Source organism: Lemur catta, chromosome 8 (genome assembly GCF_020740605.2).
Source record: "Lemur catta isolate mLemCat1 chromosome 8, mLemCat1.pri, whole genome shotgun sequence".
NCBI classification, from domain to species: Eukaryota; Metazoa; Chordata; class Mammalia; order Primates; family Lemuridae; genus Lemur; species Lemur catta.
This window is the reverse complement of record NC_059135.1, coordinates 66,056,880-66,081,146: the sequence shown is the minus strand read 5'-3', so window position 1 is coordinate 66,081,146 and position 24,267 is coordinate 66,056,880. Positions and strand designations below refer to the sequence as shown.

Below are 24,267 nucleotides of genomic sequence, written 5' to 3'. Positions count from 1 at the left end.
GTTCTTGTGATGGCAGAACAATTCCACAAGAGGACCCGTGAGTATTTCTCAGCATGTACATGTCACCTTATGTCCTCATGATAGCAATGAATTTATGTCTCAGAGGGAAAACCACAAGAAAATTAAGAAATAACAATGGACTTTTTTAAAGGACTGAAGATAACAAGGCTTTTAAAGTCCTAAAAGAATACATTCACACCATGAATGTATATTTTTTATAATTATAGTATGTTTTAAAATGATTAATTTGATTCTAATGTTTTGGCAGTTTATCTTCCTTCATATACAAACCTTGGTTTGGTTTAAAGTCTAATTTAGAGGTGTACCTAACCAATATGCATTATATACCTACCACAACTGGTATTAATAATGAATTTCCCTTTTACTCTTTACACAATTGAGAACCAAACAAGGAGGCAGAAATTGCACTAAAGTTAATAAAGCACCCACATTTTAATGTTGCACCTGTATTTTCTTAATTAAAACTAATTATTTGAATTAGTGAAAAACATAATAGCATTATCAAAATAGTATATTGAAATCTGGAAGGAAAAATCATAAATTCTTACTATACTTACTCTTTTAAGAACTGTATGTTTTGGTAGCAAAATGGGAATAAAGATACCTGGAACTTGAAGGTTTTTTGTTGAACAGTCTATTTCCATATGAAGGGTTGTAATTAGTGCAAGCATGAACCAAATAGCAATTCTTATCAAAATTAGCCCTATAAATAACCAACTTTTCTAGCCCAGATTTCCTGATGTTATCCTGGATGAATTTTCATGGACAATTTTAAAGTACTCCTAATGCTATTTGAAATCACAGTGATTTCTCTGAGCATGTCTCTAATGTCACCTAGAGTCACCAGAAATCATTTCTGTCACAAACTGAAATGCAACTCAGCCTTGAATGAACCAAGCAACAAAATGTGATTCCTTCCCATGGGAAAAAAATATATGTTTTAATATTAAGGAAGAAAATTAAGATATAAAATCATATTCAACCGAACTCAACTATGTTAAAATAGAAAACATATTGAGGTAAGGATAGTGTGAACTCTAGGCTAGTGGATACAAGCTCAATCCATATGGAATGAATGACATGAATAAGAAAAGTCTATGCCCAAAACAGAAGAATCAGTCACTATTCAGCTTCAGCCGACTGGCAGGAAGAGGGAGACCTCAGGAATGCTAAATCTTCTGAATTTTCAAGAAAGGGCAGGAATCGTGATTTTCATATTGAGATTCTATCTTATCCATTCAGGCTGCCATAACAACAACAAAAAAACAAACTGGGTAGCTTATAAACAACAGAAATTTATTTCTCACAGTTCTGAAGTCTAGAAAGTCCAAGATTAAGGTGCCAGCAGAAGCCACGTCTGCTGAGGGCCTGCTTTCCTGTCCCTACATGGCTCCTTTTTGTCATGTCCTCACATGGTGGAGCAAATGAGCTTCCTTGTGCTTTTTTAAATAAGGGCATTGATCTCATCCAGGAAGGCTCCTCTCAATATTTTCCCCCGCTCTAAGAAACCCCCACGTGATCACAATTTTATCCCTTCCCTCAGGGAAACCATTATGCTGATTTGAGAAATAATCATTTCTTTGCCTTTTAAGAAATAGTTTTATCATCATGCTTGATCATTTTCTCAACTTGGGTAAACTTGAACTGTCATTCCCAGAATCTCACTTCCTACATGGTTCCAGGTCAAAGGTGGGATGATTACATACATGCTCATGGCTGAGATTGGCTTGTCATTTTCCTTTTTTATACTGTCTTTTATTTGGATTTTGATATCAAGGTTATTCATAAAATGAGTTTCTTCCTTAGCTATCCTTTGGAAGAGTTTGTGTAAGAATTATCTGTTCCTGGAAGTTTAGCAGAATTTTCTGGTAGAACCACTTGGGCTTTGAAATTTTCTTTATGGGAGTATTTTTTACTGCCCATTTTAGAACTACTGATTCAAGTTCTTTAATGCCACAAGACTCTTCGGGTTTGGTAAACTGTAATTTCCTAGAAATTAGGTTGTTCATAAATCATATTGTTTCAATCTTGTATATTATAATTTTTTAATCTACTGTTCTATAAATTACCAAGACAGTGGTATATTAAAATCTTCCTCTGAGAATGTGGACTTCTCTATTTATCCTTATAGATCTGTAAATATTTTCTTCATTTTTGAGACCATGTTCTGAAGCACACAGAAATTTAAATTTATTAAGAATCCCTGGTAAATTAAAACTTCAATCATTATAAAGTGACCTTTTTAAATTCCAGTAATATTTTTGGATTAAATTTTATTTTGTTTTCTATTATTTTAAGTATACTAACACTTTTGTTTAATATAGTCATGGTATATCTTTTCCCTCACAATAATTTCAACAATTCTATAAACTTTCATTTTAGATATGTTTTTAAACATTTAATCAGATTTGTTTTCTCCTATTTGATAATCTTTGTTTTTAACTGGAATGCTTAGTCTATTTACATTAAATTATTGACATTAAATAATTACTGATATGTTTGGATGCTTTCTTTTTGTTAAATCTATTGAGGGCTTCCTTTTCTCTTGTTTCTTGACTTCTTTTGGATTGTTTTTATTATTCTATGTTTCCCTGTTGGAGATTAGATAGAATATACTCACTTTCCATTCTTTTTGAACTAACATAAAAAAGACAACAGACACATTTTAAAATGTAATGCTTACCAATATCTTTACCCTTTTCCTAGACAGAATAAGACCCTTAGAACATTTTAACTTCATTCACCCCTTTCATTACATATATAGTATACTATTCTTACACTGAACGCTCATTTGATGTTGGTTTTTTTAATGCACCAAAAGTAATTTAATTTTTTTAATGTTTTATGTCTCAAATACATCTTTGCCTTTATTATTATTTTAATTTTTTAAATTTCAGCATGTTACAGGGGTACAAATGTTTAGATTACATATATTGCCTTTGCCCCACCTGAGTCAAAAGCCCTACAGGATGACTGTCATTATTGTGGATTAATGATCTGTAGAATTAGTCACATATTTATCACTTTCCTTGCTTTTCATTCCTTCTTACATGTCAGAACATTGGTGTTACTTTCTTTCTGCTCAAAGTACATCCTTTAGAATTTCTACTATCAAGTGGTCACTAATGGCAAACTCACTCTATTTCTGTTACTTTGAAAATGCCTTTTCTTCACCCCCATTCTTTAAAGATGTTTTTTGCTGGATATAGAATTCTGTGTTACCAATTATTTTCATTCAGAATATTGAAGATATAATTCCACTTTTTCTCTTTTCATTGTTTTGCTCTTGAGAAGACAACATCAATCCTACTATAGCTCCTTTGAATTTAATTTACCTTTTTTCTCTGTCAACTATTAGGATTTCCCTTTGTTTTTGGTGTTCTGTAGTTTTATGATGATGTGTCAAGGTTTGGCTTTTTTTCATTTGTCTTCTTGATATTCATCAAATTTCTTAGATTTGTGGACTGGTATCCTTCCTCAATTCTGGAAAATCCTGAGTTGTTATCTCTGCAGATACTACTTTAGCCTGATTTTTTTCTCTTTTCTCTTTTGGAACACTATATAAAAGTACGTGTTAAAACCTCTTATATTTTTATCTATTTGCTGTCCTCTCTTTCATATTTTCCATTTGTATTCTCTATGTACTGCATACAAAATTATTTCTTCTGATCTGTATTTAAGATCCTTAATTCTCTCTTCTATTGTTTTTATACCAATTATTCTTAAACCTTAACTTTTTTCAATTTAGTTATTGTATTTTTAATTATAAAAAGTTCTTTTGTTATTGTCCAAATCTGCTAGGTCACTTTTTTATGATTTCCTATTCTCTGAAAATATTTTCAAACTTACCTTTTATTTTTTCTGTCTGATAAATCTAATATATGAAACTATCTGTTTCTGGCCTGTGCTCTTTTCTGTTGTTCTTATTCATGCTGTCTTGCATCTTTGTGTGCTTGGTTATTCCTTACTATGAACTTATCATGTCCTTCAAAAAGTGTTTGTTGTGTCTATTTAAGACCCAAAATTAAAGTGCCTTCCTCCAGAGAGAGTCTATACTTTTTTCTGCCAGGCATCTGGGGTCACTAATAGTTTGGGACTACCTTACATTAAAGAAAGTTTTTATCTGGAGAGTCCTGAACCACTCAAGAGGCGGAAACTCAATCCTAACACTTGCATGACAACTAGGTCACATTCACAGCTTCTCAGGAACAAGTTGTTGCAGTTGTTTGTTTGTTTATTATTGTTTTTTGTTCTTTTTTTCCTGCTCTGCTTGGTAATAAGCCCTAACCTCATATCTGAGGTTAGAAGAACACGGGTTTATATCTGGTTTAAACTTGCAATAAGGAAAGAGATCTTTGGTATCTCAGTTAAACATGGGGGTTTCTATTAGAGGACCTAATTTGAGGAACCTGTTGTTTCTTGACTTTTATCTCCCTTGAAACTTGAGCCCCATAAGAACAAAACTCAATATTTGCCTCATTAGTAAAAACAGACAAACATGAGGAAAAATGTATCCAATAAAAACTATCAGAAAGTTAAATAATAATGTCTTAAACAATACTCACAAACAAGAAATATGGAAGTAGACTGGTGACATTGTTGAGTTCCTTTAATAGCAAACAATAGAACCTGACTACTTCCAGATTTCTTTTCGTGTGAGTCAGTGAATTGCCTTATTGTTTAAGACATTATTATTGAAGATTCTCATACTTTTATTTGAAAACATCCTGACTGATACATCACTCTTTTTAACTTTCACCAGTGGGTGGGGGAAAAAAATGGCATGCTAGGTATTAGTGAGGTTGAACATCTTTTCAATATTTGACCACTTTGGATTTTCTCTTCTGTATAATTTGTGTGTCTTTTGCGCATTTTTCATTTAGCACCTCTGCTTTTCTTCTCGCTCTCTCTCTCTTCTTTAATCTCTCTCTCTCCCAAACCCTCTCTTGCCATGCACACACACTCACACACACAGGAGCTCTTTATCTCTTAGTTACCTTTTTCCAGTCATATGTGCAACAATTATTTCTACCCAGTGTTTAATTTTTCTTTTGGTTTTATTTATGTTATCTTTTATCATTCATTTTTATTTTAGATTTCATGTAGTCAATTATATTTGTCTTTTCTTTTTATAGCAGCTGGGTTTCCTGTCTTATTTAAGAACAGCTTCCATACTATAAAGTCATAAAAATCTTTTTTTCTAAATTTTCCTCTGACATTTAAATTGTTTTATATTTCACAATTAGATATTTAATCAAGCTGTAATTTATTTTTGTATATGATATGACACTGTGGTACAGCCTTGTTTTCTTCCAGATGGATAGATAATTATGCCAGCATCATTTCAAAAATAAACCCTCCCAGAATTTCCATTTTTGCCAAGTTACACTTTAGATGTCCACAGAAACCCTTCCTGGTACAGTACACATAAAAATGCTGAATAAAATATAAATTGAAAAACTTATTTTTCTATTTTATGATTAAGCTGATTGGAAAATAAATTAATTGTTCAGCAGACAAAAATAAAGTGCATATCCAGAGAGGTGCTTGAGCACTGGGGCTGCTTTGACCCTGGAGGCATCTGCCATTCTTGGTGGCGAAGTGCTGAGTTTACCAGACACAAGGTCAGAAAATGAAACGTGGTTGGGAAACCAGTGAAAGGTCAGATCAGAGATCTTTGCATAAATGAGGCAACTATGAATGGCATTACCGTGAAATCAAAACAACACAAAACAAAACAAAAAAATGTTTCACAGAGACAGACAGGGTGTATAGCTGATTTGTCTCAACTTTGACTTTGGTTAGAGCAGAGAAAAGAAGGAAAAAAAATCTGAGAGTTCCTGACCACAACTGTGTACCCTTATAAGCAAGCTTAGAATAAAAATTCACTGTATATGTTGCCCCCCAAAACCTAATCAAATGAATGGGTTTGGGTTGGTAGTACCTCCCAGATACTTGGTAGAAGCTAATGTAAATCTTTGGAGGAATGACTTTTAAATACAGGCTTCAAAAGTTTCCTCCAGATAGGTTCCCAAAAACATGAGCTCACAATCAAAATTCACAAAATACATAAGAAAAGAAGCCACCAAGATAATGAGTCAGCAGAATCAAAAACAGCAGACTCAAGCCCACAGTAGCTACAGATATTGAAATTATCAAAGATTCAAAGATTAGAAAATATAGAAAAGGGAGCTTAAGAAGACATATTGCATAGAGACAGAAGGTCACATTTACACTAAATCGGTTCAGGAACTATGAAAAAATTGATGGGAACTGACTAGAGGGCTCCACAGACAGATCCATTTTAAGGGCGCACACCTACTGGAGGGGGGAGTCATGAGCTCTATTCAAGACATAAATTTTGTCACAAAGAAACAAAGCAAGTGCCCAATCTTTACAAACAGGACATGAAGACAGAAGGCAGCCAGCTAAAACATGATAAGACTAAATTACTGCACTTAATTCAAATCAGCTATACAGAAATGGACCTATCATCTGCGGTGACAGATGAAAGAGCCAGAGAGGCAAAGATCCACTTGGCTTTCAGCTGGAACTATGAAGGGAAGTCTCAGATTTTGTTCAACCTCTTCTGGTCACCTCCTGACCCTTCTTCTACTGTTTTGCCCATGAACATGATGCAGACTATTAAATACTGTAGAAAGGTTGCACTGTCTGCTTTTCAGAGTGTCTTTATATATTTCATAGTTTGTGATCACATTTGAAATTGACAAATCCCTAATAAGCAGAGCAGGAGATATCAATGACACTCACTGGTGACAGAGAAACAGTGGAGGTTTTGGCACTGGCTGTGACAGCACTCAGCCTGCAGGTCCCCAACTCTTCTCCAAACAGCTGCTCTTTCAAATATGGATAATAATCATTTAGTGCTGCCTCACAGAGAGAACAACCCCACACAAGATGACTACATGTACATTCCTATTCAATTTAATGGCCATTTACTATACAATGTCATTAAAAGAAAGAAATTCTTCGTTTAAATAAAGAAGTTCGAATTCAATGAAATGTCAACATAGAATTTCTTATAGATATATTAATTAGTGGCCAGACAACACATATATTCCTTATCATAGGTAATATTTAAAAACTAATTAATGTAATCCATCCTATCAACAGACTAAAGAAGAAAACCTACATGATAATTTTAATAAATTCACAAAAGTACTTAAAAATTTATTATTCATTCATGATTAAAACTAGAACTTTCACCAAACTAGGAATAAAAATAAATTTCCTCAACTAATCACAGGCATCTGCAAAAAAATCTACAGTTAACATCATACTTAATGGTAAAAGAATGAATGCATTCCCCCTAGAACCAGGAAATAGGCAAGGATCTTCACTCTCCCCAATCCTATTTACCATTATATTGGAGGTGCCAGACAGTGCAAAAGGCAAGAATAAGAAATAAAATGCATGCAGATCAGCATGGAAGATATAAAATTTTCTGTATTCACAGATAAGATGATTGTGTATGTAGAAAATGCCAAACAATATTTTTTTAAAGCTACTAGAACTAATGTAAGTTATTTTTACAAGCTTGTAGGATGAAAGGTCAACATACAAAATTAATTTTATTTTCACATACTAGCAATTAACATTTAAAAATTCAGATACTGAAATTACTATTCACAATAGCATACACAACCATGCAATACTCAGAGATAAAGTCAACAAACTATGTATAAGACCTGCTCTCTGATAACTACAAAATACTGGTAAGAGTAACTGAAGAATAACTAAATAAGTGGAAAAACATACCATGTTTATGGATTAAAAGTTCAATATCGTTAAGATGACTATTCTCCCCAAATTATTCTATATATTCAACTCAATCTAATGAAAATCTCAACATGTGTTTTTGTAGGAATTGTCAAGCTGATTCTAAAACTTCAGTGAAAATACAAAGGACTTATAATAGGTAAATAAATTCTGAAAAGGAACAAAGTTGGAGGGATCACAGACCTGTTTGCAATACTTACTATAAAGCTACAATAATCAAGATAGTCTGATAGTGGCATAAGACATATAGAACAAGTGAACAGAATAAAGAGGCCAGGAATATACCCACATATATATGGTCACTTTATTTTCAACCAAAGTAATTCAAATGGGGAAAGGATAGACTTTTCAACAAATGAGGTTGAAGCAATTTCATATCTATATGGAAAAATAAAACTCCATCTTGACCTCACATAATAACACAAATTAAGTTGAAACTGAAGATGATGTAAATGTTAAAACTGAAATGTTAAAACTTCTAGAAGAAAACATAAAAGAAAATATGGATAACCTTTGGGTAGATAAAAATTTCTCAGGACATGAAACTAGTAAACCTAATAACAATAATAACAAAAGATAAATCAGACAAAAATTTCATAAATCAAGTTTTTAAGCTCCTGCTCTGTGAAAAACACCTTAAAGAGAACGAAATGACAATGCACAGAATAGGAAAATAGTCATAATACCTATATCTGATAACAGACTTACATTTAGAATAGATGAAGAACTCTTAAAATTCAACCATAAGAAGTTAAGTAACCCAATTTTTAATAGACACGTGAAAAAACAGTTTACAAAGGTACATAAACAAATAAAATAAGCACTTGAAAAAATAATTTAATATCATTAGTCACTGACAAATGAAAATCACAATAAAATACCATTACACAACCACTTGAATGGCTAAACTTCAAAGGACTGATTATACCAAGAGTTAGCAAGAATACAGACTAACTGAAACTATCATACATTTCTGCCGGGGATGTAAAATGATACAAGCAATCTGAAAACAATTTGGGAGATTATATTTATAAAGTTAAACATACACTTCTTATATGACACTGCAAATCCACTTATGGGTATTTTCCAAAAGAAATAAAAACACATATCCAAAGACATGTACATGAATGTTCATAGCAGCTTTGAAGGGTAGTCTCCAAATGGAAACAAACTGAATACATATCAAGGAATGAATAGATTTTTAAAAATTATAGTATACCTACACAATGGGATATCATTCAGCAATAAAAAGGAGTAAATTACTGATATAGCCAACAACATGAATGAATGAATGAATGCTGAGTTAAGGAAGCCAAACCTCCCCAAAAATGTGCTCCATCATGACTTTTTTATGTGAAACTCTACAAAAATAAATCTAATCTACAGTGATAGAAAATAGATCTGTTGTCTAGCTCTAGGGGAAGTGGAGATTGACTGAAAACATTTTGAGATAACAGAAATGTGGTTGTGGTTAAGTGGGCATATGTATGTATTGAAACTCATCATTAAAACTGTATACTTACAATGTGTGCATTTTGAAATAATAAATGAAATAATCTGATCAGAATATTATACATCGCATGTCTCGAAACATCACTATGTATCCCATAAATATGTATTATTATTATGTGTCAATTATTATGTGTGAAAACAAAATGTCTTTAGACATTACCAAATGTCCATGGGGGGAAAAAATCCCCCCCTGTTGAAAACCACTGCATAGTCTTCCAGGCTTTGTGGTATACAGTGCGCGTTATGGGGTATAGAGAAAACCTGCCAAGTCAGACTGTAGTGGGGGAGCTGGAAGAAATGAAAGAGCCCCGTGTTCCTGGAAATTTACTGTAGAAGCTCAGGACAGAAGCTCAGTCCCTCAGGTCCAATGCCAGCTCCCTGCATTGTGTTCCGTCTTCCTAACTAGGGTTTCAGCAGCTGTGCTCCCACTGCATATCACAACTATTCCCAATAAAGCTACTAGTTTCTTGTAAAAAATAAATAAATAAAAATAAAATAAAATGTGTGCATTTTATTATATCTAAATTGTGCCTCAATAAAGTTAATTTTCTGAAAAAGAAAAATTGGTTCCTGATTGAACTTGAGGATAGAACATAGGCTTCTCAGTACTTAGGCAGAGTTTATAGTTGGGCGGGAAGGACCTGCATTCTAGCTGCAATAAGGACCTTTAATTTGCCCATTGTATATGAAGCATCTTGTCCTCCAAGACCTTTTGTTATAGTCAAAGAATGTGGTCTTGTAGATAATTCCCTATTGAGAAGATACATTATAGAGGCCCCTGCTACAGCCAATGAGGAGATGTCCCTCTTCACCTCATTAATCTTTTGTATTTGGCCATGGTTAAGTAAGACCAGCATCAAATATAAGGAGCCTTCACTTTAAAGTGTCTCTGGTGCACGGACAAACTTGGAGTGAAAACGTAGGGAAAGAAAGGTGTCCATAATAGATCCCAGTTTACCACCAAAGCAAGGAAGGCAATTGAATTTAGGATAGACTAAGTGGTCTAAAAATCAAGACTGTAAGTAGCTTTAGGGAATGAAATAAGCCAAGTATAGCTTTTGAGGTTGCGCTATATGAGATAATGTCTTAGAATAATGTTTTCCAAAGAGTAGGACAAGTATTAGTCATGGTACATGAAATGATTTGAAGGGTTTTTGAGATGAATTGGGGTGGTAAACTAACATGATACTACATAACATTGAATCATATAATGATTCCTTCTCTAATTCTCTTAGTTTTTCTGATTTTGTATCAAAAAGTCTCATTTCCTGCTACTATGTCTTTAACACTTCTTTTTTTCTCTTCTAAACAAAGAGAAAATGCAAAATGCCTAACTGGAGTGCAGTAATATTGCTTTTTTGTTTGTTCACATCGTTATTTTCAATTTATGGCAAGTAAACCTGCTTTTAAATTTGTGGTAATGATGCTGTTTCTATAAAATAAATGTTTTTCAGTTAAAAAGGTAGTTTATTAAAATAATAAGTAAAAAAGTTCTATAGTGACATATTGATATGGTGGTATATGAATACCTAAGATTGGATAACAGTGCCTTAAAAGGTTAACTTCATACACATACAAGGGTTTTATCAAAAAAAAAAAAAGGAAGGTTAACTTGCAAGGAAGAGTATGTATCTATATATAAATATGATTGTATCACTAAACATTAAATTATCACTGTATTAGAAATATTAAATAGAACTTACTAGCAGGATAATTTCCATATCATAAACTAGTTTTTAATTCAGAATTACATGACCCTGAATGTCTCCCAAACTTTCAGATGCCAAATGCTGATAAAAGGCCAGATTAGGATATTTAGCATCTTATAAATTGGGATAAAGCACTATAAAATTGAGCTAATGGCAGAAAAATATCTGAAAAATAATGAAGGGTCCAATTTCATTCCACTTCTATCTCTCTGATTAGTGCTTTCACTTGAATGTGAGTATATGAAGAAGATATGCAGAAGGTATCCACGAAAAAAAGATTCTGAAAAAAAAAACAACATTGTGTCCCCATAAAAGCTGGCAATCTCCTATTTTTTGTTTTGCTCTTTTTTTCTTGGTATCCATCCTACTTTCTTTCCTTTAAAAGAATCCATGAAAATTTACATTTCACTTTAGGTCCATTAATCACTTCAGAAAATACAATTCACATGGACAAATTTCTTTAAAATTGTTGTGCTATTGTCAATGTTTTGACAGTGCTGTGCAATTTTTTAAAAAAATCAACCTCAGCTACACTCTAGAGAATTTTACCCATCAAAATGAAAAACAGAACTGTAAAACAGATTTTCTTGTTTAAAGAAATATAAGACAGTTTGATTTCTACTGTGCTTATAGTTTCCCAAGAGTAAAATTAAATTTGGAATGAGCAAAGATAAACCTCTTACCTGTTGGAAGGTGCAGTGTAATGTTGTTGCAAAAATCTGTGAAACAGCATTCAGTTTTGGTAACATTATTGGAACTATGACAGAAGACTTGAGCATTTAATTCTGGGAGGGAGACACAGGATTTGATCACCTGTTCTTTTCCATTGGTTAGCATAACTGATGCCCAACATGCTCCTTCTGTTTGGCAGGTAAAGTTTGAAGAATCACACAAAAGACATACACACTTCAGTCCTGGAAAGAGTAAGGCGAAAAGCTTTAAAATACAAAAGATATCATGCAAACTTATTTCATAATACTTGAGACCAGACATTCAATCTTAATGAAAATTGGAAAAGGCTTTAAATAATCAGCACTTGATAAACATATGCTAATCCTCTTACTCCCTCTCAGTCATGTGTTTCACTAAATAGCCTGCACAATTATCATTTACTATTGCTAGTATTTTTGCAAATTTATTCAGTTGCTACCTATGTTTTAAAATATTTCCCTCATCCATACTCCAAATCCCTCCTTCTTAAGCTCAATTAGCTCATTTCTAATTCAACAGCTCGTATGAAATGCTAGGAAAGAGTATCACAGCAACCAAGGGGAGCTGTCCAACATCACTTGTAGAACATTAAAGTGAGGTTATGGCAGCTGTGTAACCAACCTGGTGTGTTCTGTTCGTGCACCCTTCTTCCTCTGAACTTTTAAGTGAATGAGCTAAACACAAAACTAATCATAGGTATATATGTCTCTAAAAAAATAGTTGTGAGTCTTTATTTTCTGTGATATTATAACATTATTGCTATTGTTATAGTTCCTTTAAGGCATTCCAGAGCCATTATACCTCCCCCTCTTCACTAAGGAACATAGAATGAGAGCCATTGGAAGATGGACCATGACCTTCAGGCAATTTTCTTTAAAGCACACATCTATTCCATAAAGCAAAGCACACCAATAATAGAATTTAATATATCTATACCAATAAACTTTGAAAAATTATACTTTGCTTAATTAATCTATTCTCTCCAACATCTCCCCAACATTCCTCACTTACTACACACAAACACACACACACACACTCACACAACACTGCACACTAACTCATATCTTCAAAGTAGGGCAGTGTTTCTCTGTTTTGATGTGAAATATTTGTCAGCACTAAGAATCCAATGGTTGTGAGCAATTTATTCAGATTTCATTTAATTACATTGTTTCTAAATAGTACAATACTAAATAAGCTTTTTGTACTATTACTTTAACAAAATTTTCATTAAATCATAACTGCTCCCCCATAGTTATCTGAATGTCCCAAATCTTACCATACAATCACTGCTACTAAAATTAAAGTCTTTAAATTGGTAATCACTAAAATTGGGGCTCATTTTATACCCATAAAGTATTTGCTACAAAAATGGCAATTGTTGCTCAATTTAAATACCATTATAGGATCAAAAATGGGTAATATTCCTATATTGCTGGATAGTAAGAAAGCACAAATTACATATCAGTGAGATAGAAATTATTCTCTTCTTTTGATAGTTTTTCTTGACTGGTGAAATACCATTCCTATAAACATTTCAGTAATCTGATCTAAGGGAAATGCAATCCTAAAATAAAATATAATTTTGTTATCAACATTGGACATACATTATAGCTCACCTTCCTATTTATTCCAGTGGTGATCAACATAAATAAACATACTCTTTCATCAATAATTATGTGCTACAGTAGAACCATATATTCTAAGTTGATTGGGATTCCATAGAGCTAGATATATAAAATCTAAGGATTTAGAAAACGTTTTAGGACACTTTCTTTGCATAAAAGAGAGCTCATACAGCAAGCATCCATTCACCCAAGTGTCTTCTCACAATGGAATCTCTCTTGCATTTTCCAAGTCCATCTGACAAAGCCTTTAAATCCTGGTTATACTAGTTTTGATCTTAGTACTACTTGGGCCCTCTGTGCCTCCATTTTCTTATATAAAAGGTGAGAATATTAATAATATACCTCCTCATAGTGTAATGGAGAATTAACTAGTTAATTTATGTCAAGCCCTTAGAGTGTAAGGGCTTAGACCAATATCTGGCACACAGGAAGTACTATATAAACATTAGGGAATATCTCTCTTACTAGCGGAGGAGGTAAGGCTAGTTGCCTTATGCAAACAATCGAAATACATTTGTAACCCATAGAGGAATAGCTAAATGAACTAGAGTGTAGAAACCATTTAAAAGACATAACAAAGAAATGCACCTCTTTGTGCTCTGTCAAGAGTGATTTGAATGCCCACATTATTTTAATGGTCCAGGCTAGATCCTAGACAGTCACATAGCAGGTGGTGTCTGGCAATGGTCCAGACAAAGAATTCAGGGAAAGATGATGATCCCAGCCCTCGCTCTGTCACTAACTTGCTGCTTGACTTCAGAGGAGACATTTAACCTTACAGACCTTCACTGTCTTCCTCTGAAAATGGAAAATGAACTGGCATAGTGGTCATGGGTCCAGAAATCTTAGTCTCATATGCCACCAACATTTTACAACTCTATGAATTTATGACTTACGGATATCTACAATTACAAAATATGGAAAACTCACTTAACAATTATTTAATAAAAAACTTGCCCCACTGTGGCTATTCTTCACCTGCATATTTTAAGAGGATAAAGGTGAGAAGAAGAGTAACTTTCCTGACAAAAAGTCTCAAACCATTTGTCACTAGACTTCTCATCAGAATCTCTTCAAATGTTCTATTTCCAAGGGAAGCTTAGCCAGGAAATCAAGGCAACTAAGGAATACGGATTCACTGAGTGAAGGCAACCATAAAGTACTCAACAATCAAACATATGTTAATTTCGTGTGCATTCATCATCACATATAACTCCCAGTGCAACAGTAAAAGTTAGTTGAAACTAAATTTATTTTATAGATAACAAAATGAGGCTCAAAAAGATCAAGTGATTCATTTAATGTAACAGTCTCTGGACTACTCATGCAACATTATTTCTATCCCACCAAAGCTGCCATTAAAAAAAAAAAAAAAAAAAGATGGGTACAGAAACCATTCTTCCACCCCACTAATTTATAGCAATTGTGAATAAAATATAATTCTAATACAGCAGAAAGAAATTAATAATTAACAATTGAGATTTAGATCTGTATTGTCCTAATAAGCTTTAAAACACAGTTGCTATTTTTTAAACAAATTCTATCTACCTATATTCTAAGGAGACAGGTGGTCAAATAAAAGTCAATACCACGTGCCTTGCATCTAGAATAAATAGTGTTCCCTTTCAGCTTATCTAAATTCTGTATTAAGTAAGCCTCTAAGTACCTAACCTGATACTTTGCCTTTGAAGCACTCTGGCTCCTTATAAAAATGATTACGTAATAGCTCTTATCAAGGAATAATGTGGATACTCACCTAATGTTTAACAAGCTATAAAAATTTCCTTCAGTTTAAAGTAAAAGGTGCCAATCAGAAGAAAAATATAGATCTCGTTGATATAGTTAAGATAGAAAATGACACCTTATTTTAAATCCTGCACGATGGAAAACACTGACAAAGTTGAGGATTTGTTAATGATAATGGCTTGCAACATCTGCTAAATGTGCCCACTTATTCCAGGTCAACTGGCAGTACTATAGCACTGACAGAGAACAAACACCAATCTAAACAGGACCTAAGATGTATAAGTAACATATGACATATTCAGTCTCTCATTTTTCATTTCCCACCAGTCCACTATATCATCGCATTTGACATATAATTAAACTGTATTTATATCAACCATCCTCAACAGGGAACCTTTGTGCTGCCAATTAAAATATAAGTTGCCATTGGTGATTAGACTTATGCTTTTATATTTTGGGTTTTAAAAAAGAAACCTGATGTTAATTGAGTCAATTATACTAGAATATACTAGAATATTCCATGACAGGATAAATCTGGTTGTTAGCAGACAGTAGTCCTGCCTTATGTTTCTTTATTTTATACTTCCCCGTTACAATGTACTTGAGTCATATGGAAAGGGACAGCAAATGAGGTTGAAGAGGGAGGCAATTACCCATAATAAGAAGGTCTATTAGGTTTTTCCACACAAAGAAGATTGCACTTTTCTTCCATCCCCTCCCACCTCTTTAATTATCCCCTTTCCCCACCTTTGCCAATTAGTCTGTAAAAGGCAAGACATCTGTTACCCACAAGACATCTGTTACCTACATCCACCAAAGGATGTGCACATTCCTAACCAACCAGAAAATAAATTTCTATCCATATCTACATGTGATGGCTAGCACACCCTGGTGTCCACAAATGTAAAAACCATCAGACTACAAAAAAACAAAAGAACCAAATTTACAGATTTGCATTAATGTGCTATTCTTATTTAACAGCCAAATATTTGCTTGTTTTGGCAAATATTAGTTGTTTTGAATTAGATACTACTTTCAGTAGGTTGGTTAGATATTACCTAGCTTTCTCATATTTTGGGTCCATATGCTAAAATTGGCCAGTGCTTAACATAAACATCTGACCTATGCCCTTTTTTCTTTTTCAGATATTAGTTCACTCTATGCAATTTCTCTAATTTTAGACCAGGCTATGAAACACAAAAAGTTTTTCTTAATTCAGAAAACTGTCTCAGATTTGACCTGCTGAATATGTAATCTTTTCAGCATTTGCAGGCTTCTGAGTTAACAAAGAAAACAATTCAAGCTTTTCAGGGGGCTGAATATGAAAAGTATGGCAACAGGAAAGAAGCCAGGAAAACGAGCACTAGTGAATCTGAGGGAAAGCCAGACAGGGTCAAAGACGACCAGGCAAAGATCTGTCTTCCCTTTCTATTCCTTGTCAAAATTTCATTTTCTTGTCATGTGGTCATTTCAAAGCATTTGCCCTTCTTAATGGTAAAGGAAAATAGAAGAGAGGAAGAAAATAACATTAATAAAAATATGGGCAATATAAATGCAAGCTTTTCAGACAATTGAGCTTTCAAGAAAGATTCAACTTGTAGAAATACTATTTGCCAGGCTGTATCCAAGAAAACTGAGAACTCCAAAAGTATGGGAATACACCCAGCACAAAGGAAAATTGTTCCTTTGTGTGCGGTGGCAATTACATTCTCTGCTCAAGAAGGCCTCATCCTTACAGCTGAGAAGGAATGGATCCTCCCTACCAGCAGGAATTCCATCCAGGAAAACTGCTCTTGAACTTCAGCTGTAGACATCAATTTAGGAAGAGTCCAGCACATTTTAAATTACTGTACTAACCATTGGGAATTTCCTCAGTCCAAAGACAGCACTGACTGAAACTGAAAATCTCAGCTCCACCACAAATCACCTAAGACTTTTAGATGTGTTCCTCGATCTCTTCAAATCTTAGACTCCTCCTCTGAAAAATGATGAGGTCAGAAAGTAGATCAGAAGATGTCTAAGGACTCCTCCAGTTTTATAGCCCTCTGCTGCTCTGAGCTTGTATCACAATTTTCAGTACAAATAATCTAAGGATTATCTATGATAGATAAAAAGAATGCTGGAGTTGGAAATATGAGCACCCACAGGATATGTCTGTACCCCCAGTTTCACACACTGATATTTCAGGGGGTGAAAGGATCCTACTGACTTATAAACCAGCATAACTTCTCCAGTCAATGTTAAAGATCATTTATCTTGTCCTATGTTTATCATATGAGCATGAAATATCAATATCAGCATGAAATTTGGGGCAAATGGAGGGAAAGTGACGGAAGCCTGAAAATGTTCTCAGCCTCTCTGAGTTACATGAGACACTCAGAGACTGTTGCCTAATCCCTCAAACACAGTAGACACAGGATCTCAGAAATGGCACACAAGACCAAAAATGACTCAGAAGAGCTCTATACTTTAGCAATGCCATTCATTACTAAGTAGAAATGAAAGTGTTTCCCATTAATGTTTAAATGGCTGACAAAACATTAGAGTTTGAAACTGGCTAAAATTATGTTATTTGTTTACATATAGCTTCAAGATTGTGAATAAATACAGAAAGGATATGTATGATGGCATAAAGCTTTTACTGCAATTCAAAAATATTTTAACTGAGAAATATTATCAGTTTAACATTTTTGCTTAACAGCATATTTATTAACTGAAAGATTCACTTTTCAAAGAAGGTCTTTTCCAAAAATACTATTGATAACCTTAGCTCCTAAGCTCCTATAGTATGGGACAAATATAAATCAACCATAAAGGGATATGACTTAATCTAAAATGGTTGATGGCAAAATTATTTGTGTGGATTCTCTTAAAATATCCCCTTGAAAGGATGAAAATGCAGAAGAATTCTTAGATAGCAAAATGACAGCCTTCTCCTTCCTGTCTTTGGAAGTCAAAGTATCAGTGAACAGTAGGCTAGCAGGGATGGTGGTTGTGTGATAACTGCTTTGGGTACAGTGCAGCATCTCCTAGTCTAAATCTTTGTTGCCTTAGGGAGGACAGAGACTGCCTGGAGTGCCCTGGTCAAATTTAGACTTTGTAGCCATGTAAGGAAGAAAAGGACCCTATCTGAGGTCTCCCATCTGAAAGCATCATGTCAAAGAAAAGAGTTATTTCTAATCATAGGACAGATTTCCTCTGCCACTTTCCCATATAATTCTTACTTAATTTGAAAAGTTATTTTCTTACACTTGGCAGCCTAAATGGTTCCTCGTCAAACTGTTCCCTCAGTTTTGGGTTTCTTTTTATTTTGTTTTTTATTTGTTTGCTTGGCTTTTTTGTTGTTGTTGTTGTTTGTTTGTTTGTTTGTTGAGACAGGGTCTCGCTCTGTTGCCTAGGCTAGAGTACAGTGGTATCATCATATTTTCACTGCAGCCTCCAACTCCTGGGCTCAAGTGATCCTCCTGCCTGAGCCTCCCAAGTAGCTGGGATGACATGGCTAATTTTTTATTTTTTTGTAGAGACATAGTCTAGCTATTGCCCAAGTTGGTCTTGAACAGGTCATAATAATGACTGGGGATTTTGCTTTCTTCTAAATGTAGTCAGAATCCATTGAGCATTGTTATTCTCCTAAGCAGAAAACAATAAATTAAAACAAACAAACAAACAAACAAAAACCCTTGGCTGAGCACAGTGGCTCATGGCTGTAATCCTAGCACTCTGGGAGGCCAAGGCTTGAAGATCCCTTGAGGTCAGAAGTTCAAGAACAGCCTGAACAAGAGCAACACCGCATCTCTACAAAAAGTAGAAAAAATTAGCCAGGTGTGGTGCCTCACATCTGCAGTCCCAGCTATTTGGGAGGCTGAGGTAGTAGGATCGCTTAATTCCAGGAGTTTGAGGTTGCAGCAAGCTATGATCACGCCACTGCACTCTACCTGGGGAGACAGAGCGACAATCTGCCTCCAAAAAGAAAAAAAAAAGTATTGAATTAAGAACTGTAGAAGACTGCAAAGTACTGAAGAATCCAAAATAGACAAAACACCTAAAAGATGTACAACTCTACAACTGTTCTTATTGTGGCATATTTTCTTCCATTTTTTTTTTCTATGTGGGTTTTTCATAGTTGAATTCAACCTGTAAATACAATCCTAAGTGCTACTCTTTTATTCTTTCAGCATTATATCATGAGCTTTATAATGTCTTCTTTAAAAACATTTAATGGAATGCATAGGCCTGTCATCAATGTAAGTGGACAGCATACAGCATTGCCTTATTCTTAGGCATCTCAGCTGTTTCCAATTTTTGCAATTAACACTGCATTGAATATATTTATGGGTTAACCTTTATCTAAATTTCATTTCCTATAATAGAGTCCTAGATGTGGAATTACACATCAAACATTCTTGATAGACACTGCCAAATAGCTTTCCAGAAAAGTTGTACCAATTAATATTTCCACAGGCCCTGCATGGAAGTACCCATTTCACAGCACTATCTATTCTCACTAAAATCTTAAGGATATGTCAGATAAAAGTAGTATTGTATTTTAATTTCTATTTCCTTACTAATAGCATTGTAACTTTTTTTTTCAAATATTTGTTCTGAATTTCTTTTTGGGTAAATTTTTTTGTTCATGCTATTTATCTCTAGGATGCATCTTAAAATTTTTCTCAATTTGAAAGAAGTTTATATAAATTAAAGACAAATTCTTTGTCATATGTGTTACATATAACTTTTTCCACTTTCATATTTGTTTGCTTTTCCCTAACACATTACCTTCACTGTTTTTGAAAAAAAAATGATACTTGCCCCTTGTCAAAAAAAATTCATGTAATACACATAATATAAAGAAGGAAATAAAATAAGATAAATTACTTCTAATCCGATATCCCAAAAATGACTACTGTTAACAGCCCCTCCAAATATCCCTCCATGGAGTTTTACATATAGACATCCATAGTGATGTGCTCATTAAAATCCTAATAATATGACAGATGTAAACTGTATCAATCTTTTACTCTGAAATTTCTTCCTTTGCCTTAAAGCTTAGCAAATCTCTCATCCATGTATTTTCTAAATGTCAATATTTTCTTCCAGTTTATGATTTGATTGTTTTTATACACCTAACTCTCAAATTTATGTGGAATTTGGGTATAGAGCATGGACATCATAGGTAATAATCTCTTTAACAGGTGGTAAGTGACTTACTTTATGGTAAGTACTGAGATGTCAAAAAGTTTTTAAAATCGTTATTTAAAGAGTATATTACTATATGCCCTACCACAGTTGGTAAGGAAGGGAGAGGAGGAGGGCGGAGAGAGCAGAGACTAAAGGATCCTGGCCCAGTGGGCTAAGGGACGTGAGGACAGTGTGGTAAACCGGGCCCCAGGCCGAGTGGGACGCACAGGCGGGCGCGACGGAATCCGGCGGGGCAGGGCGGGGCGGGGCGGGCAGGCTTCACGCAGGTGAGGCTAGAGCAGCGCACACCTGTTCTCCACCCTCCCTGCCCACTCAGAGAAGCCGTCCCGCCCCCCTCCGGCGGTCCTCCCAGACCATCCAGCCGGGGGGATCGGGCAGTCCTCCGCACCCGGCAGTGTGGACGTACTACCCTGCCCCCACTTGGGCAACGGGTCTGTCACCCTCAGTCCCCGCTTGCAACGCCGGGTCCCCAGCCCGCTCCCCGCGCACCAGGCAGCGGGGCGCCCGGCCGGCCCCCGGGGCTCCCTGGACTGTGCCGGGAACGTCCGACCGCCTCGCCGGGACTTGCAGGCTGGGGCTCGGAGCCCCCCCTGCCCCCCCAGAGCCGCGGCCGGGGCTTCCTCTTCGCTGGATCGGTTCGCGGGCCCCCCCTCCCCGGGGTCACCGGGACGCCCAGGCTTCCCGCCGGGCTTTGGCGGGAGGGATTTCCAGACCCCACGTCTCCCCGCCGGGCCTCGCCTCCTGCCCCGGGCAGCGCAACCCGCGGGGGGACGGACTCCCGGGACGGTTTCCCGGCGCTCCCGGCTACCATCTAGCGGCAGCAGAGACAGGACGCAGGCTGTTTTCACGGAGTGACCTCCACTGCGAGTTAGCATTTCTCAAGCATTTTTAAAACCCATGTCTCCTTCAAATAAACAGAAAAATCTAACACCCTCGCTTTTCTGTTATTTGAAATTTCAGAATAAAATGCCTTGTCTAGAAACAAATCGATGCAGTGTTGCTTTGATGGCGCTTTTTCATTTGGAAAAGTGGCCCTCCACTCTCTAGCGCCCTTGAAGCACTCTCGCCTGGGAGATTTGCTAGACCGGTATTTATTATGAGAAATCTCTTGTTTGCATCAAGAGATTCCAGCTACCAAAATATTGCTAGTGAAGTCTTTCTAAATTATAAGAAGAAATGAAAAACCGGTAAGTCCTTAATATGTACTTCAATTTGCATATTCATTTAGGTCCTATAGGTCCTATAGCTGTTGTATATTTATTATGTTCACATAAAATCATACCTGATAATAGTGGTTACCAAATTTGGGGATTTCACTGACCAGTAAAATTTCAAAAGTATCAACCAAGGGTTGCACCAAATTTTTGCTTTGCCAAGGAAGAACATGGCGGGGGCAGGGTGGGGGAGAAGCTTTTATTACCCTTTATTACCATCGTTTCACAAAAGAAGTTAATTAGCTTAAGTCATTCCACATTCTATACATATCAAAACATCACATTGTACCCCATAAATGTATACAATTATGACTTGTCAATTAAGTTAATAGTAATTAAAAGAATAAAAAATAAAAGGGCTCACGTAAAAAGAAAGGGCATTATAATTACCAACCAGGAAAGAAATGATCGCTGATATCCCTTCTAGTTCTAAAGTTCTATAGCGCTAAGGGCTGAATGCATCAATGGCCACCATGCAGTACCAGAAAGAACTGGGAGTGACTGCTACCCAGAGAACCAAGAAGTTGCTGTCCCAGAACCACAGTTCAGGAAGAAAACTATTCAGAATAATTTACTCTGATAAAGACTGAAGTGAACAATCATAGTTTATACTTTGGAGGTTAAGTCACAAAGTCTAGTTTTATGGTTTTAATTTCCATTGAAGTAAAGAAGACAGAAACCAAATGGGAGAGGATCACAGTTTAGTGATGAAAGAAGAACAGGAGCACGTGACATAGTCAATCTATTTGAGAAAAATGGCACAAAATACACAAACCTTAATGACAGAAATATCAAGGTTTTAAAAGCTAAGAAAGCTCTGACTTATTTAAAGGAAGCAATTAAAATAGCCAGTGAAGAAAAAAGTAAATAATCAATAATTAATAGGCAATCAAACTACAGGGCTAAAAGAATACAGAGAAGAAAAAGATAGACTGCTCCAAGTTTATAATAAAAGTAGCAAAAAAAATTGAAAAGTTAGAGTCCTCAAGAGTTCTCAAGGGCTCACTTATCAGAAATTTTTGTCACAATCCACAGTTATACATTTATAAGATATGGTAAATCTCAATCTAGAAATAAAAGGAAACTATCCAAAGTAAGAAGATGATCTAGCTAAAAATAGAGTGGCAAGTGAGGAATTGAAAGGGGAAGAAGAGGGCAGGTGATTTGGAAGGAACTTTTTTCTGAAGGCTGATCCCAACTGGGCCTCTTTCCAACATTGACCCCTAGGCTTGAAAGTTTAGCTTGGATAATATGAAGAACTCATTGCACATGCATAAAAAGGGCAGCATCTCCTGCCCCTCTCTTCAAAGAAGATGGGTGGGAGCAGGAGCTGATGAGTGGGAGGCAAATTTTTTTAAATCCATAATTTTTTAAAAATACAATTCCCAGACTTGTAGGAATTATCCCAGTTGCTTTAAAAAGCGAGTTACTTGGCTTCTCCTGGCTCCTTTTGTCTATCAAAGTATTATTAAACAGAATAACTGCCTTTTTCTTTTTTTGCAGCTACACAAATATATTTCCAGATATAAAAGTGAGGAAATATAAGTAAGAAATTATAGGATCTTCAAGAAGTCTCAAAGGATTCATATTAGCCAGAACAAAAGGAGTCTAAGGTAGGTTGTCTTGAGTTTTGCTGCTTCTCTTGTGATAAGTCAATATAAAACAAAGCAAAACAAAAACTATAACAGAGAAACATAGGAAATCCTTTCTTTGTAGCTGTGTTTATTTGAGTTTAACATTGTTGGAATTCAGCAAGGTGTAGTTTAAAAAGATCTTGAGCTTTGGAAAATGTTTATCTGTAGTTAAAGTTTTGAGCCACTCCTAGGCCCAGCCATGTAGCTGGGAGGTTACTACACTTCTCTACATCTGTCTACCCACTGGTGAAGCAGGGATAATAATTCCTATCTCACAGAGGTATTATGAAAATTAAAAAAGAGAAATTCTAGATAACACATTTGACTACCACAGATGTTAAAAGAAATCTGAAAATTAAGCTTCTACTATCCCAAGTTATGAGCTATTCAGAGCTCAACATTTAAGGCACAAATCACACTCTACAAACATAACTTCAAGTGTTTCTCACAACTCTTCCTGGTTTGGGTTAACTTTCTCCTTGGTAATGACACTGCCACACTAAGGTGATAGGATCAGCAGCTCCAAAACAAGATAAACATTTTTGTTTAAATAAAAAAAAAAAATTGGCATCAGAGCATAATCAAAGGGTATGTATCTGGAACATTAACTCTCATCTTAGTTACTATACTAATATTTTTCCCTTTTCACTAAGTTATTTCTTGGGTCTGACAAATATTTCAATAGAAAAATGAACAAAGTAGATGAAAGAGAAAGAAAAACTGTTAATAAACATGAAAAGGTTTAATCTCATTAATAATCAAAACAGAAAATTAATACAAAGCCATACTTTCATTTGCCACATTAGAAATCATTTTATAAATTATAACACCCAGAAATAGTGGGTGAGGGAGCAGTCAATAACCTCTATTCTTCATACACAGTTGGCAGAGTATCAATTGGTGCAAACTTTTAAATGTATAATCTGAAAATATTTGTCTCCAGAGTCCTAAAAATATTTGTGGTATTTATGATTGTACTTCCATTTCCTCTAGATGAAATAATCACAAAAATTTCTTTAAAACTTCCATTATACAGTTACTATTCCACAAAAGTGAAAAATGAAAATAGGCTAAATATTCCCAAATCAAAATACTT

General features: G+C 35.1%; 1 protein-coding gene across 2 annotated transcripts in view; it reads right to left on the bottom strand.

The window, feature by feature from the left end:
• ACVR1C (activin A receptor type 1C) overlaps window positions 1-24,267 on the bottom strand; it is a 76,017-nt gene that overhangs the window by 27,547 nt on the left and 24,203 nt on the right. For both annotated transcript variants that reach the window (XM_045558606.1, XM_045558607.1), the window contains exon 2: window positions 11,726-11,956. In XM_045558606.1, the coding sequence (XP_045414562.1) occupies window positions 11,726-11,956 (231 nt within the window). The remainder of the gene's footprint in view (window positions 1-11,725; window positions 11,957-24,267) is intronic.